Source organism: Platalea leucorodia, assembly GCF_965183815.1.
Source record: "Platalea leucorodia genome assembly, chromosome: 3".
Taxonomy (NCBI): domain Eukaryota; kingdom Metazoa; phylum Chordata; class Aves; order Pelecaniformes; family Threskiornithidae; genus Platalea; species Platalea leucorodia.
The window spans coordinates 89,143,955-89,162,075 of record NC_138825.1 but is presented as its reverse complement, the minus strand read 5'-3'; the positions used below and the strand labels follow the sequence as shown (position 1 = coordinate 89,162,075).

General features: G+C 39.0%; 1 protein-coding gene across 1 annotated transcript in view; it reads right to left on the bottom strand.

Annotated features, from left to right (window-relative positions):
- CEP162 (centrosomal protein 162) overlaps positions 1-16,783 on the bottom strand; it is a gene marked incomplete at its 3' end in the record, with an annotated part of 49,025 nt that extends 32,242 nt beyond the window's left edge. The window contains exons 1-7 of the mRNA XM_082305568.1: positions 16,697-16,783; positions 15,763-15,866; positions 11,187-11,325; positions 7,141-7,251; positions 2,027-2,179; positions 1,570-1,756; positions 543-592 (exon numbers count right to left, since the gene is read on the bottom strand). Coding sequence (XP_082161694.1) covers positions 543-592; positions 1,570-1,756; positions 2,027-2,179; positions 7,141-7,251; positions 11,187-11,325; positions 15,763-15,822 — 700 coding nt within the window. The 5' untranslated portion in view covers positions 15,823-15,866; positions 16,697-16,783. The remainder of the gene's footprint in view (positions 1-542; positions 593-1,569; positions 1,757-2,026; positions 2,180-7,140; positions 7,252-11,186; positions 11,326-15,762; positions 15,867-16,696) is intronic.
- Positions 16,784-18,121: the final 1,338 nt, after the last annotated feature.

Genomic DNA, 18,121 nt, shown 5'->3' with positions numbered 1-18,121 from the left:
AACCCCTGAAACCCTCTGTCTGAACACCAGCTGCACAGTCATAATGCAAAGGCAGACTAAAAGGCCAATGTGAGAACTACAGAGAAATTCAAATCATTAATATGAAAATTACATTAGCTTTCAGATAAATAAAAGCTTTACCCACAACGGTCAGAGTGATATGGCAACAGAAGTTTACATATTACTCAGAACAAAAAAGTTCAGTGAGGATGCTGGATGGTCTTGTGAATCTGAAACCTAGAAAGAGTCAAGTTTTCTGACTAGCTCCAAAGGCAACACAGAGTATAGAATAAGCTATGAGACTGTAGTACAATTTCCTTTTTCCAGATCTTTAAATTATATCCCACCACAACGATGAAGATCCTACGCTATCCTCTGACACCTTGCTGCGAGATTTTCTGAAGACTTTGCATTTGAACTGGAGCACTAATCCACAGCTTTCATGTGATGTTCTGTTTAATAAGGTGCTCACAATTCTTAATGTACAAACAGTAAAAAAAAAAAATAAATTTCAAATTAATGATTTAGAAAGATGGTATTACCAGATTTCTCTTCATGTCTGGATTCTTCTCTTTTTTCACTTTCTTCATTTCTGAGAAACAAAATGAAAATTTTACTCTCTTATTGGACAGCAAACAAATATAGGGTTTTTTTCTCTCCAGTTCCAAACTTTGATACCTCTTACAATGAGCAATAAAATTAAAAACCTGAATTTGTCCCTCATACCAAATCATAGGTAAGAAAGGTGGATAAATGTCAGCAATTATTAAAATAAATATTTAAGTTTTTACAACTGTCCATAGTTAAAATTCTCAATCTAACTCTTAAAATCACTCCCTTTCTGCATTCCCTCCAGCATCAACATTAGCTTCTCAAAGAAATTTTTAGCATCAGGTTTGCTTCCTGTTCTGACCTTCTTGTTCTGCATTAACAACAAAAAAACTCTCCTTTCTTTCCCCTTTTCCTGTAAAGTTAAAGTTTTGTCCTTATCTAAAACTCCCCAGAATTCTGACCCTCCAACTGTTTTCATATTGGAAGTTTCCTTTGCACTCAGTATTTTTATCAACAGCAGCCTGAATCGCCCCTTCATCTGTTTCTCCCACATATGTTTGAACTTATTTTCACATAACTGATTATAAATGGATTGCACTTGTCTATGAAGATTTTGTATCTTTCCTCTAGATTCATTTGTAACATCATGTCTAAGGGGACACAGACTCTTTCCTGATCTACTTCCTTGTTATTATCAGTTGTTAACTTTTCATTTAATTACACCTTACAACGTTAAATCAACTTGTAACTATCAAGTTATGTACAAGACTGTGAGCTACGTCCACTCATCACCAAGTCAGGCTCTCACCTTATTCCTTTCTTTTATTTATTAAGCTCACTTCTGTCCTTGTCTTCAAAACCAAAAAACACACAAACCAAAAAACACACAACAAACAAAAAAATGACTGAAATCAGACACGATCCCGTCCCACAAAATCTCAGAGGCCATGGTATTCAGATACCCAAGCCACATGTGCCCACTAATACAGTCCACAACTTTTCTTCCCTCTAAATTACCGTACAAATGGTGCTAGTAATACAGAATCATTGGAATCCAGCTCTTTGTTTAATCTTGAATAATCAATAGTAGAGGAAGCTTCTCGTTCAAGTTTGGCAAAGAAGATGTCTTTTTCTTCTTGTTCTTCCAAGGTATCCAATCCAACTCCCACAATACTTTGATTAGGCCCAGAAGCTAAAACTGAATCTAAATTTCAACACAAAGAATAAACTAATTGTGTCTGTGCTGTATGTCCACATAGAATAGTCGTACTAGTTAACAACAACTATAGACAGACTCACAAAATATTAACAGTATCAAATAGTCACAAGCTAGTGCCAGGAGCCTTCAGTTCACAAGATGCAGCTGACAGAAGTGAAGAATCCTGACTTGCAATGAATAAAGGGAAACAGTTTATAATAATAGTTTATTTAGAGCTAGCCAACTTCATGAAATGGCTGCACTCTCAGTTCTCACCATTTGTCTCCAGGCTGTCTCTACTTAAGGAGACAGCAACCCCGTTACTTTTCTGAAGCTGTATCTTTTCCACATGCATATCCTCATCAGTTTCCCCCATGGGCTGTGAAGTGTTCTGTATCTTGACAAAGCTTCCATTGGCTCCAAGCATTCCTAGGAAAAAAGTTGCAATATTCTTGACTATCATCTAAAAGCTATTTGTATGACGCTTCAGTCTTTTAGTCATCTTCCAGAACCACCAATTTTAAGCCCATGTTGCAACTGCAAAGATACCCAGTCTCACAAATCACATTCATCTTCAGTTTCTATTACCAGATATGTAAATCTTGTTTAATTACAATTAATTAGTCTATTATAGACATTTTCTTCCCATCCTTCATATTTGCACACAAACCTATAGTTCAGCATGGGGCAAATATAACATCTGTAAAAATTGACTTACTGTAACATTACTTATGGAAGACAATCACACACACAAACCCTGTACAGAAATTAACATTTCGTTGTTAAAAGCCTATTAATTTTATTTGATCTACTACCCAAAGACTTTTGAAAACTGTAGCCACTGGCCCAGCACCCCCTCTTCATTTGTTACAAATTAAATGGTTTAAGGAAAAAAATAGTAACCAAAGTTACCTAAAGATCACTGATGAACACCCAGTTCTTCCATTCTGTACGTTTATGCAACTACAACAGGCAGTTGCTCTCCTCACTGTAATTTCATCGTTGTAAGGGTTCATCATCACCTTACCAACCTTACATGTGAATTCTGCTCTCAGACAGAACGCTGCCTTATCTACTTCCTTATGGAAAACTAAAAGCCAAATATTTCAGGACATTACCAGTTAAAAAGCAGTACCAAGTCCCTTCTGCCTGCCCCTACAACACACACATCTATACTTAGATTCTTTAGACATTCTCTTAGGAGAAGGGCTAGGAGAAAAGCTGCTTATGCATTTTATCCAATGACACAGGAAATGATTTAACTGTTCTCACAGAAGGGAACAGAAACCATGTCCGTCTTTTCCAACATGAATCTCCAGTTGGCAGAATAAACTCAGAATTTTCTGTTCTGTCTAGCCAAATGACATCCAGACTAGCTGTGTCCTTGTACTGAACGTACCAGGAGGGGTGAAGACACTGACAACAGCTCATTTCCTGCTGTCAGAAGACTGCAGGAGAAGAGTACATCAATAACCTTCAGATCAAGAACACTAAACCAGTCTTCCACATGCTGATCAAGTGCTTCACCTCTGGGCTGTTACGCTGTCCTCTATACAGGTTCAACCAAGTTCCTGTTAAGAAATGCCATGTTTGCCTGTATTGACAATGGAAAATCCTCTCCATTCAGTACTGAAAAATGTACCCAGGGTGAGGCGGGGTGGGGAAAGCAAGAGTCTGAGCACCTTCTCCTTCCCTACTGGGCAGCCCTCAGCACGTGCACTCTGATTATAAGAGCCTCCTTGTTAAGAAGTAGAATAGAGTTTTTTTATTGACTTGCAATGACAAAGTCCCCTCGCACATTTTCTTGAGAGGCTAAGTGCATAAGATTCTACATCTTGGAAAGGACTTACACATTCCTGTATCTAACTTCAGCTCCGTCCCTGATACAGAGCTCTGACTGACTTGTCCTGCATGCAACAAATAAATGTCAGAGACATTGATTAAAGGTCAAGCTCCACATTGTGTACAAAGTTAATGTCTAAATAAATACATTTTTCTACTACATTGAAAAGTATGAAATGGAAAGCTCAAAGTGCTGAACAGAAGTGAAAAAGCACGAATAGTCCATTTCTCTGGCAGCTAAATGCTGTAATTTAAAGTAATTTACCTAGATGGCGCTCTATTCTAGTTATCAAGACAGCAAACAGGAGCTTGCAGCTGGGTCACAAGTTTTTTTGCAGAGTTTTAGATTAGCCACAATCCCACCAGACCTCCAACACCCCGTTTTTCAATGAGAGTATGTTAGTAGAATCAAAGATAAACTGTCACTGCCCTCCTGTGTAAGATTTACAAAAAAGGAGATGGGAATATACTTCAGTAAAAAGACAATTAGAATGTTTAAAAGAACATTTTAGAGAAAAACTTTTTCCTGAGTTGTTTTACTTAAGTCATCTCAAACTCAATGAACTTTCTGAACAGAGTTACATTGATCTTGAAGGCTTCATGAGATTTATGTAAGCTAGTATTTCTGAAGTATTTTGCCCGTTTAAATCAGACCAGAGCTTTTTTAGAAAAGCATCTCCCAGACTAATCTGAAAATCAAACACTGTTTTGAAGCCATTCAGTTTTGCAACTCGGCCACTCCCAATTCCTAGACACCCCCCCACCAATTACAGGAGATACTACCATTTCTAATGAAGGCGAAAATGTCTTTTTACTAGACCTACACAACCTGAACTCTGAGAAACTTATCAAACTTTGAAAAAATATCAACTTGGATGGATTTCAAAGTCTCTTTTCACTGTGTTTTTTGGCTGTTTGAACAGACCTACTGATTTCTGTGGAGCTTGTAAGAGTGATTTGGTTTTTTGGGGGGTATTTGTTACTTTTCATAAAAACTTATTGAAGCAGCAGTTTTCTTGAACTTCAAAGATTTCGCTACCCATATCTTCACATGAAATATTTTTTAAGACTAATCATATACAGTATTCTTTTTTAAAACCCTGCCACTTGTAATTCATTAAAATAAGAACCTGAGTTTCACTTAGAAATATTTTTTTAACCAGCACACTTGCAGAGAAAAATTTAAAAACATAAATACAAAGGACTCAAACCTACAGACAATGACAAACATCTATTTAAAAAGTAACTTCTTTTCTCCTTAATCTGACCAGGACTGTCAGAACTGAGTTTTTTAATATGATATAAAATACAATAAATTTGTTACCCTCAGAATTGTCTGGACTGTCAGAAGTGAGGCTTCCTTCTTCTTTGTTTAAGTATGAATCTTTCTTGTCCTTATGAATTTTTTCCAGCATTTTGAATTTAGACAAAGCCTTGCTGCGAGATGCACTGGAAGAAGGTTTAGGGGGAACTACTTTTAAGTGTACACAAACATATATCAGTTTTTATACATAATGGACAGGGAATAAAGAGAAAAGTAAGATGTGAGAATTCAAATTGCCACTTCTGAAAAAGTAATGCAGTTCAGTTTCTTGTAGATTGAACTATCTACAGTTTTCTAGCTATAACTAAAAATTAAAGTTAATATTTAGAGCTTCGAGAATAAAACTTTTTCCTCTTTATTTTTATAAAAGACAAATTCCTTCTTGCTCCACATATACCTTGCATTCAAGTACACTGTTCTAGCTCAATATATTACCTGAAAACAAAGAAAACTAGTAAAAGTACTTCAACAATAAAAGAAGTTTTGTACTACAAATTTTGAAAGAAAGCATCTAGATCCGTTCAAAGAAAAGTGGAAAAACATAGGTACATAAATGTGAATTACTACTGTCTTTATCACTGTCAGGTATAAGAACTGCATGTTGTTTGATCAAACCGTTGTGAGGACTTGCTTAGAAGCAAACACAACCAAATGCCTTCCATTCACATTAGTAGAATTAAGTTTTAGGTAACAGCACCTATGCTGAAAACTCTGCTCTCTCATGATACTTAGACGACAGTCACACTACATACTTTATATACCTTAGGGTAGCCATATGCGCTGTATTAGACTTTTCCTTGTTCAAGTTGTCAGGGTGGAAGGGGCTTCTAAATTGGCTAATTCAGAGAAAACTCTTAGTTACAGGTTTTTTGAATTTACCTTGACACAAGAGAGAGCAAGAGTCGTCTAGGGGATCAGGCCAAATACTTATGCTATCTAGAAACAGGACTATGGGGAGACGTGACTGGAAACTAACACAACTCAGAAACATCCAAAATGACTCAAGGAAGCTGGTGAGCACATGGCAGGTGCAATGCGAAAAGAGAAACAGTATGAAATCCATGCTCATACAGTGGTCAGGTCCTTTATTCCCTCAACCGATGTCCAAGACGACTAGTGAGGTATCACTTCTCTAGATTTATATTCTCTCACATTTACTGGGAAACTGAAAGTGTTGACAGCATGCCTCCTGCTGTAAATAACGCTAACACCTGATGTCTTTTAAAACAGTAATTTGAAATAACTGCCAAACTCCTATGTTGCTCATATTTCAAATATTAAGCCTAATTCGAGAAATAGATTCGGTTTTAGTGTTTATCTGCCAGACCGAGATGCTTTATAGCTATTCTATGCAAATGAGGCTTATGAAAACAGGGCAGCACATACGCTCTAGAAAGCTCACATAGGGAAACGTTCTATAGGCTACATAGTAGATCACCAACACAATCTAAAGACAAAATGCCAAATATTTCTTTGCCATGGCTGTCCAACATATTATTGATCTGCTTGAATTTAACACCAAAGCCACATTTAAACTAGTACATACAAGTTAATTGCTATTGCCATTCACACAAAACTATTTAATGGATCAACATTTATAACTCTATTATTCTTTGGAGTTTCTCTTCAGATAGCATAAAAAGTGACTTCACGTAAACGGCTGAATCTGAAGTTAGGTTGACTAAAATAATACTGTAGAATAAACAACTTAGTTTGTCATTATTACACCAACTGTACTGCTTCTATTCCAGGGGCAGCATGCACAGAGCAGCCTGCTGGTCAGCAGAGGGAAAAGCATCACATCAATAGCAAATAAACAGAATGCTTCTCTGACTGGAGTCTTTGAAATTAAACAAGTAGAACAGTGAATATTAATATTTCTCGAGTATGAAATACAGAAAGTGTAAGACATCTTCTGTTTACTAAACATACTGAACTTTGTTTAGATTTTCAAAGTTATTCTCCCCCCACATTGGCTTACATTCAATATTGTCTGTCCTCCTACATCACTATAGGTAGTGATGCATGATGTAATGACAACTGAGAAAAAGTTCACATAGTTATTACTTTCTTCTAGAAATGACAAATGAAGTAAGTGGCAGCTTGCTTTTAGCAAGAACACTATGGTCAAATGGACGATTTGCAAAGGATTTTCTATAGGAAACGCACTAGTAATACAAGGCTGATATTGACTAAATTTAAGAAAACATATTTAATCAAATACCAGACTGGGAATCTGAATGGGTACTCTTTTGTTCACTATTTTCCACTATTTCAGCATGGCTTTCCATCAGTTTCTTCTCTTTTCTCAGTTTAACAAATCTTGTTTGAGAATCTTGAAAAGTAAGACAAATAGCAAGAACAGACAGGCAAGCAAGACAGGACAGGAATTCTTATTACCCAATTTCTTTTTATCATTTAAACGACAAAAGCAAGTAGAAAGGACATTAGTTAGAGATATGTCTTTAACCTGTCAAATACGGAAGACAGTATCTTGAATCATAATTTGCACATTTCAGTTTAAAGCTGAAGAACAAAGAGTTCAAACATGCCTAGAATAACAAGTTCAGTTATTTTAAAATGTACTTTATACTGCTTAGCCAAATGAACAGAAATAGTCTATGCTGTTTACCATCAATCTACAAAACCAAGTGAAAACAGGCTATTAGTTTATATCTCTACCTGTTTCCTGGCACTTGTGCAACAAGATGCTTTGGAAAAAACAATCGGACAACAAATAAATGTATAGCATATATTTTGTCTTCCAGTCATCTGTCTTGCATCTTTTAAGAAAGCATGATATAGATACTGAAGTAACTCAAAATGAAAACAATTTATCAGGTCAGTGCATTACTCAAGCTAATTAGCCAGTCTGTTAATATAACAGCATCTCTATACAGTGCCACCCAAACACAGCAACTCATACATATGAAGCATATATTTGTAATGCAGTGCCACACTGGGGGTGGACGTAAGATTTATACATTTACGTAAGTTTGATTCATGTTGACAAAATACTTAAAAACTAATTCTATTAGCTGACAGCCTGTCAATAAGAGTCCTATCAACAACCAATGTGGAGGTTCAAGACTAGGAGAATACACAGGAATCTCCAGAAAATTTCAAAGAATGCCAACCTTACCCTTTTGAGAAATAAATTCAGCTTATTACCGTATTTGTTATCATCACAGCAATATTATTATTTTTTTAAGCAGGACAACTATTTTGCTATTTAGGGCACATTTAATAACCTTATGAAAAGTTAAAAATCTAAATAATCTCCTTCTCAGTCATCCCGTGCAGTAACTTATTATTAATAATAATAATCAATTATTAATACATCTGAGCACCATACTACTCTTGTGTTCTCAATTTTATTATGTCCAACTGCCAAGAAGTATTGGACCTTTGATTCAAAAAGCATTACACACAGATTACTTTCAATTCTCTGCGAAAAAATCCAGCCCCTCATCATGAAGAGTATGAATATGAACAGGCTAGCTTCTTTTGCAAGTAAATGGATTCCATACTGGCAAAACTGGGTAGGCTCACCTTCTGAATGCTTTCCTGTTAAAGGAGAAGCTTTTTTTAAGAGAGACCTTAAAAAGCTTACCAGAACTCTTTTTTTATTTTATACGTGAATAAACTGCTGTATCGGGTTTGCACGGCAAGGTTTTGGTAGCAGGGGTGCTATAGGGGTGGCTTCTGTGAGAAACTGCTAAAAGCTTCCCCTGTGTCCGACAGAGCCAATGCCAGCCGGCTCCAAGATGGACCCACCGCTGGCCAAGGCCGAGCCCATCAGCGACGGTGGTAGTGCCTCTGGGATAACATATTTAAGAAGGGGAAAAAAGTTTCTGCACAACAGCAATTGCAGCCGGAGACAGGAATGAGAATATGTGAGAGGAACAGCTCTGAGCAAAGTCAGTGAAGAAGGAGGGGCAGGAGGTGCTCCAGGTGTCAGAGCAGAGATTCCCCTGCAGCCCGTGGTGAAGACCATGGTGAGGCAGGCTGTCCCCCTGCAGCCCATGGAGGTTAACGGTGGAGCAGATACCCACCTGCAGCCCATGGTGGACCCCACACCAGAGCAGGTGGATGCCCAAAGGAGGCTGTGACCCCATGGGAGGCCTGCACTGGAGCAGGCTGCTGGCAGGACCTGCAGACCCGTGGAGAGAGGAGCCCACACTGGGGCAGGTTTGCTGGCAGGGCTTGTGACCCTGTGGGGGACCCACACTGGAGCAGTCTGTTCCTGAAGGACTGCACCCCATGGAAGGGACCCACGCTGGAGCAGTTTGTGAAGAACTGCAGTCCGTGGGAAGGACCCACGCTGGAGAAGTTCATGGAGGACTGTCTCCTGTGGGAGGGACCCCACGCTGGAGCAGGGGAAGAGTGCGAGGAGTCCTCCCCTGAGGAGGAAGGAGCAGCAGAGACAACGTGTGATGAACTGACCACAATCCCCATTCCCCATCCCCCTGTGTCTCTCAGGGGGAGGAGGTAGAGAAAATCCGGGAGTAAAGTTAAGCCCAGGAAGAAGGGAGGGGTGGGGAGAAGCTGTTTTAAGATTTAGCTTTTATTTCTCATTATCCTACTCTGATTTGATTGGTAATAAATTAAACTAATTTCCCCAAGTCGAGTCTGTTTTACCTGTGACGGTAATTGGTGAATGATCTCTCCCTGCCCTTATCTCGACCCATGAGCCTTTCCTCATATTTTCTCTCCCCTGTCCAGCTGAGGAGGTAGAGTGATAGAGCGGCTTTGGTGGGCACCTGGCATCCGGCCAGGGCCAACCCACCACAACTGCAGATCAAGCATGTTTCAGTTCTAATAGCTTTACCTCTAGTCAAACTACAAAGCTGGTAAGATATTCTTAATTTAAAAAAATAAAAGTGGTAGAATTGGTTCGAATGGGAACAACTTGATATGATTACATTATTTCTTCTGATTCTGCTTTGCATTGTACTTGACCCATACAAGCACTGTTCTCTAACACTTGAAATCACCCTGCCCTTTAAGTACCTATTCCAGGGTTTTTTGGTTGAAGTAACATGAGAAGCATCAAAGTGCTTTATGGGTTGCCTCAAGCACCTCAGAAAAAACATGGAAGAATGCTGAACTTCTAAAGTCCCCTGAAAATTTTCTTTGATAGTATGTTGAAAAATGAGGTCATGCTAACTGCTTAGTTCTCACACTTTGCCCAGCAAGAACACTCTGTCCTTCTGTTTTTTTGTAAGGACATCATAATGTCTCATAACTACCTGATATGTAGTTGCACTGCCTGATAGGAACTCTCTCATATCCATCCGAGTTTTCCAGCAACCTCTTAAAAGGCCAGAAACTGATAAGCAGTCCAGACAACACCTATTAGGGTTATGCCTAAATGGCACAACTGCTGACTAAAATTTGGCTCCTAACTATGGCAACACTGACAGGACAGTGCTATGCTTAAAACTGGAGACTACCAGCAGTGTCTTAACTCTGTCATATGAAAAACGGATTTCTGGAACTTTCTGCTAAGCTCCAGTTATAAGTTATACAAATCATGAAAATAAGAAGCCACCAATTGCTACAAGAACAAGAGGCAATCACCCTGTGGAAACTTAGCTACCCATACGCTTTACTACCCAATAAGAAAACAATGAAGAAATGGAAAACTAGAGGTGGCAAGCTTGCAAACAATAATATGTTTTCTTCCAGAAGTATGTAACCAAGTCATCCTGAACTGGCAATCATGTCATCACAGCCCTTTTCCCCCTGAGCCATGGTTCTTGGTAAGTGAAACGTTGAGAATACTGACAGACATATGGCTTTGAATCAGCTGCGGTTGAAAAGTTTTTCTGTGCTTCCCCAACCTATTACAAATGTTGCGATTAGCATAAGATTATACAAATTGGTCTTTTTCCTCTCCAGTTTTGAAAACAGAAATCTACAAAATGTCAGTACAAGGAACAGGTTTGTTACAAAACAAAATATTTCAGCAGAATTCATAAGTTACATTTTCTAATTATCTTACTATTTATAATGTATTTACTCTTTACAAGTTTTAATAACTTGAAAGCTACAGAAAAAACAGCAGAAAGCTTGCTTAGAGCTTGAATACGATCTCTTTTAAAAAAATACAATTACATTTGAGTTTTATACTTCACAAACTTGCATTGTAATGTTATCAAGCACTTGAGTGGCATCAACTTAATCTGAAAACAGGCCTATATGAAGCATGAGAAAGAACTAGCCTGACCCCCTGTGGCCAAAAAATTGCAAAACTACATTACTTACCACCATCATCCAAATCTTCCTCAGATATCCACCACGGCACTGAATCCTTTTTCTTCGTTTCTTTTTTCCTGGGCTGTCCCAATGTCTCAAGAATACTGGATTTTTTCTTTGAATTTCCAAGTGAATCATCTGAAAGAGACTGAGTCAATTGGACACAAGGTTAAAGACAGCTTTTATATTTTCACATTGTTTAACTGTCTTTCAGCCACTCAATTCTGGACTTCTGAGTTCAGATGCCTCTCTTTACTCCCCGCTGCCTGCTTTTTTTGTATATGCATAACAAAGTTGAGTAAGAAACAATATCTATATTCATGTGGCATAATACTGCATATTATAATAACCCCACTGCCAGAATTTGGATATGTTAAAAGTTAACCTCTTAGTAGAGTATATGTTCAAATGAACAGCATAATCAGCTCTCTTTTAATTACTTACAACATGTAAGAACCAAAATCCTGACTACATCCCTAAAGATAATGAAGTAGAGCAGAAACAGTTTTGCCGTGGCCTTGCTTTGTACATGAACAACATTATTAATATTCTAAAAATAAACCTTCACAAGCAACATTCCAGCTCCCAGCAAATCAGATTTCAGAAATTAATTTTATACTTTGTATTCATGGAAATTAATAGAAATGACAGAGCCATTCCAACTCTTTGTATTAAGCTTTCATCATCCATGCTGATTTTGACTGATGGCTTAAATCAACGGAGAAAAAAAGTCTGAATATGAACATCCTATGAATTTAAATTACTGAAGAGTAACAGGGAGGAAAAGACCTACGGACACTTCACAAGACAACAGCACTCTTTTGAAGTGATGCAGCTTTTTTTTTAAAGAAACTAATCTCTGCTCTTTTCCTTTAATAGAGCTCTTTGGGGCTTACAGCAGGCTCAGAGCCATAATTAGCTGTCCAGACCTTGAACAGGGAAACATATTTCATTAAGCTAATGCACTGCAACCTTACCTGTTATGTATTCTTTGTGCTTAAACTCTGTAAACATGGGGTTAAGGGGAGTGGCATACTTTTTATTTTTATCTAATTTTTTAGCCATAATTGTTGAAACCAATTGTCCTAAAGTCTCTTAAAGAACACGGTGAATAGAGTTAGCAAAAGCCATGAAGCATAAGAAACAAAGAATTCACATATGAAATGAATCATACGGGAAAATTTCAAAAGCTTCACTTTTGTAATAGTCACAAATAAGAAAATGTGATAATATAAACAGAATACTAGAGGCAACAGGATTGTGGGTACTTAGTATGTAAAACACAAGAGGATGTTTTATTAAAACAAGCCTCTGCAGTCCACTGCCTGATTCCTGTTGCATAAAAAGCACTACCATAAAAGCCTACCTTTATTATATACTCAATATATACTTCAATTTATATGGGCCTAACAAGAACATCCATAAATCAAATGCCAATTATCCAAAACTACCATTTAAGAAAAAAATAATTATAAGAAAACAATATTCTTATGAATATCTCTGACCAATAACATCTTTAGAGCTTGCAGTTTCACTTGAGAAAACTAAATGCCTGTCATACAGTCTCAGAAAGAAAATGTAAGCACTCTGAGCCTTGCACTTTAATAAAACACAATTTTAATAAATTATGAAACTGCTAGACAACAGGGTGTACTGCAATTTCTTTAAGTTGTCTCAGTGACGTAGAACAAAACAGCTTTACGTTCTTAATAAATGTCCTATAAATAAGAACTTCCTTACACTAGTCACAACACAAGTACCTGCGCCATTGTCCCCAAAGCTCGGACTGCCTCCTGCTAGCTAGAAGTACTGACAGGTGCGTGATGCAAGCTCTGTTATAGCTTGCTGTTTCTTTCATGACTAACAGCATCCTCTACTCTGCAAGCAGAACTTCAACGATGCTCATATTCCTTAGAGCACCGTAACTAAAGAAACTGAAACTCCCACAGGTTGGTCTCAAGTTCTGGAAACTTTCTATGTCCAGCCATCTTGTCAACTGCAGACAGTAAAGTTGCAGCAGCTGGGAAAGAAATGCTGACACAAAAATACTAGTGCATTTTTCCCAACATGTCAGTTGTCTCAACAGCAAAACTTACAGGTTTTTTTTCCTTCCTTTTCAATTAATCAAGTTTTTGGACCAGTAATGGCTTTTCAGTGCCAGTAAGTGGCACCGATTTCTTCCTTCCCCTCCTCTATAACACAGCCTGTCAGCCTTTCAGGAACACAGACACACACAAAAAAAAAGAAAAGTAAAAAAAAAAGAAGTGTCAGTTGTTTAATCTCAACTTAAAAGCCAAAAGAGTAAATTTTAAGAACTGGAACAACTACATGGCACATAATCAGCTTACCACCTCCTATACACATGAAGGAACTTAAGAAAGTAGATAGGTAATACAGGATTGGATCTAAAACACTCAGACTTTCACGACCAGTTGTCCTAATTATTTCATGAAACAAGTCTTTTTCAATAAAACAAGTCTAGTCCAAATTATATTTTTAGTAGAAAATAGTATTTTAATATATATGATCTTTCAATAAAAAACGTTTTTCAAACATGGTTTAATGTGTAGTGTTACTCTCCCAGGTACTATTCTACAGATTTTCTAATAATGATGGTATAGCCTTTCCTTCTGAAAGTCTTCCTTCTCAGCTGTCCATGAACATCAAGTAGAACAAAAGTCAACCTAGAAGACTAGAAGCAGGCAATGGCTTTTTCCTAACTTTGCTTTGCTTGAAGTGTCATCAAAAAAAGCAATTAATTGAAGCACAGTGTATTAGAAAGAGTTCCTCACACTGCACGTCCCAAGGGAACTTCACAGCCAACACTCAGAAAACTCTGTCAAGCCAATATGGCAGACGATACGTAAATCAAAGTGACAACAGGGGAAGTACACTAAAGCAAGATACTGGTAGTGGGGAGCGGAAAGATCACAGGCACACAGACAATGGAGGAGGAAGAGAAGAATTATGGATGACAACAGGCCATTTTCGCACAGGGTTGGGAATAAGTGTGACCAGGCAAACATTTGTGTTTCCTTTTGTATAATGATAAAAGCCTAGAAATCCTCTTCACTCATAGTGCATACGCCACAAGACTTCAGTTTAATCCTTATATTAGACCTGCATCATCCAACTGTATCTACAGTCTTTCTTTAACTTTATATGTTTTAATTGCAAACATACACACAGTCCTCTCCCCAAACAAAGGCAGTTTCACTAACTACGAGTTATTTAAAAGGGAAAAACCATCCTGATCCATTTCTTCTCAGAAAGATTTGCTTAAACAACATTAAGTCTTCCTCAAACTACTAAGAAACAGTTTTTGCTATTCCTGGCCCCCCACCACCATTATACTCTCAACACAAACATCACCTACACAGCGATTTCAAACAATGGAGCACACCAGTTTCTCATCCTTCTAACATTAAAAGGCTGCCCATTTCTTATAAAAAACAAAAGCAAAGGGAGGGACATAACAGAAGATGCGTGCATATAAAGTAACAGAGAGTAGATGATGTCATTGTTATTTGGGTCTGTATCTAGCTGGCAAAACATAAAATAATGCATGTTTTTAATGACTGGATTGGCAGTCTATGTGTTTAAGCAAGTTTAAACACTTTACAAACAGTTTTAGTTTGAAACGATAAAAAACAATTAAGACATGAGTTATTAAAAGTTACATTCTCTGAAACATGCCAAATACTACTTAGAATAATTCAATACAGCTATTTTGATTTTTTTTTTCCTAACTCGAACATTCTCAATGTCGGCAATAGCTGAGGAGCAAGAAGAGCATGTCAAACAAGGAACAAAGTACTAGAAGCAGTCATATGCAGAGCTTTGTCAGATGTGCAAAATAAATAAAAGAATACATCTCCTTTCTCTTCCCCAGAGCAACTCCCTTCATAACAACAGTAAGAACTTTGACAGAAATGCAGAGCCTAATTTTCTATTTTTGCTAACATTAATAATTTCAGTGAATTCAAGAATGTTAACTCAATTACATCATCAAATTAAAGGCCAAAATCTACCTTTAAGTTATTTGTGAATCTTAATTTTCAGATGGCATTTTGGTTTTCTATTCTCTCAATTTAGTATTGCTCATTGAGGTTACATTTACTCCGTATCTGTAAAAACACCTCACAAGCTGCATGGTCAAAGCAGAGTTACAGACCCACCTGGGAAAGCTAAAATCTTCTTGAAAAAGAAGCCTCTGGTTACTACAGATCTTTACTACACAGTACAAAGTGCAATTTTTATTGGAGCTTCTGCTACTACATCTGCTACACACAATTAAACTGAAACAAAAATCAAGAAGCAAGGGCTCTTTCTGAAGATACAACGTAGCAGGAACAAAATATTTATTTAATCACAAAACTGTTCTCTTGATTTCAATACAGCAAATCAGTATGAATTAAGTTTAGCAGTGAAGCGAAGACCTTACAAAGACCCACACACACCCAGACAGCTATGTGAATTATGTGATAAAAGCACAGCTGCATCTTCCATTTCATATTCTTCCACACTCAATTTTCCTCCTGTATTTTAACAGGGAAAAGGGATGTGACCTTTCCCTGAAACATACCTCTTTCAGAAACTCTTCGAACTGCTCATCTAATTCTTCTTTTGAAAATCGATGAGCCATAATCTGCAACTGGATGTCACGTTCCAAACAACTGAGTTTAAAAACTAAGATTTAAAATAAACATAAAGTTAATTAAAAGCATTCTGAAATTAGAGGTAGCCTAGTGATTTGCTGCTTTTCTTGAGAGCTATAAGCAAAAAAAAAAAAAAAATCTCAAGAGATGCCAAATTTCATTCCTCCTACTCCTAATCTAAATCATTTATTGAACAAGACAATCAATGCAAACATATCTGGATTACCCAAATTCCTTATAATCAAAATACTAATTTCCAAAACAACAGTTTCAGCATTTAAACTTTGAGGGGTAAATAAATCACCATCTTTACCTTTTGTTTCAAAAGACAGCTCTCTTAGCTACCCACAACTAAGCATTTTGTCAATGATCAAACAAGAATCCACTGCAGTAATACTTCCCATCCATTTTAAGGGCTTTTAATTCCTTTCTACATTTCTTCTCCAAAACTGGAGACATCTGGAATTATAAGTTTTGTTTCATCATCTCTGCTGTGCTTAGGACTCAGTAAACAATAAATGCACGAAAGATTAGAGGACGACATTTGGTTTGATCTGCCCTGACACAGAAAGCCAATGGCACTTGCCCCCATCCCATTCCCAAAAGCCTGTGTTGACTTCTCAGGTATAAAATATGCCCCACACTCAAAATGCTACAAAGCTTTTGTATATCACACTGCTCAACACATATGGCTGCCTTCAAAACTGCATATGTATAGCAGCATTAAACTACCCTAGCATCTTCCCGGCTGAGAAGTGCTATGTAAACATAAAAGGGCTAAACATTTGCAGAAATGCTTTTACCACTAAATAAAACTTCCCCCAATATGGAGCCTTCTCAGTTCACAGGACTGTTACCTACCTAGTAAATTGATTTTGACAGGCGAGTTGTGACAACTGCTTCCTGCTTTCACTCCTTATTCGTCCATAGACCACCCGACACTTTGGCTTTGGCAGTCGGGGAAAAAAAAAAAAAAAAAAAAAGTTAGAGCAGACTGCCCAGACTTTGAATCAAATAAGATACCCTTCTGTAAGCACTTGGACAATATCTCTGAAAACATGGTAAGAAGATTAAGAATGTTACCTCTCATGACACACATAATCCAGTATCCTTTTATACTTTTACATCAAAGAACTCTAGATGCTAAACACTAGATGCTTTAACAGTTTACTAGCTGTGCCAACTACTTCATCAAGTGGAGAATACTTAATTCCAGCCTTGCCAGAAAAAGATTCTTCTGACATTATCTGTACTTCTGTCTACCATATAATTACAGCTTTTATAAGAACTAACAATATAAAACTTTGTTTTCCAAAAGGACAACAAATACGTCAGATAATTTTCAGAACAGAAAATTACAGACAAACATTACCCTTAGCAAATATACCTTACAGCCACACCTTTACAACTGGAGGCTCACAAATGACTTTGCAAGTTGTAAAACAAAGAAGTGACTTGGGATATATGCTATAACACAGGGCAGAAAGCAGAAGTTTTGGGAAGGCATGGGTAAACCACAGGGAGGAGGGAAAGCTTACACAGCCTAACGCATTTCATGTAATCTTTTAATCATCCCAGGGCTCGGACCAGCCGTGACCTGATCCTTCTCCTCCTCCGGCTTCCCCGACAGCCCACGCAGAGCCGGCACCTGGGGCCGGCGGGCCGTGCCGCCCCCAGCCCCGCGGGAGGCTCTCCTCCAGCCCCGTCCTCTCCCGCCCCGGGCCTAGCAACTGCTGGCCAAAGGCTGCGACGGCCCCCGGCAGCGCGGGGGCTCGGAGACGGGCGGGAGGAGGGAGAAGAGCAGCCCCCGACGAGGAACGGAGCCGGCGGGCAGGGCTCGGCTCCGCGGCCCGAGGGGCCGCTCCAGAGAGCGGCGGGGGGACGGGAGAGGAAGCGGCTCAGAGCCGAGCGCTGCCCCGAGGGCGCCGGGAGCGTACCTGGGCCGCGCCGGGCCCCTCTCGGCCGCCGCCGCCTCCCTCGCTGGCGGCGCGGTTGCCTGGGAAACCCCGCCGGCCACCGTACCGCCCGCCAAAACGGACCGCGCGGCGCCCTGCCACGTGACTCCGCCCAACCCGCCGGCCTTCCTCTCGCCCCGCCCCTCCGCCGCCGTACGCGCGAGGCAGACACGTGACGGGAGGGCGCGGCCCCCCGCCGCCATTCCTACCGGGGCAACGCTGGAGGCGGAAGTCGCCGCGCGGTGACGTGAGGCGGCGGCGGGGGCGCGCGGCGGGCGTGGGGAGCGGCGCCGCCTGTCGGGCGGCGGGAGGGCAGCGCCGGCGGAGCCCG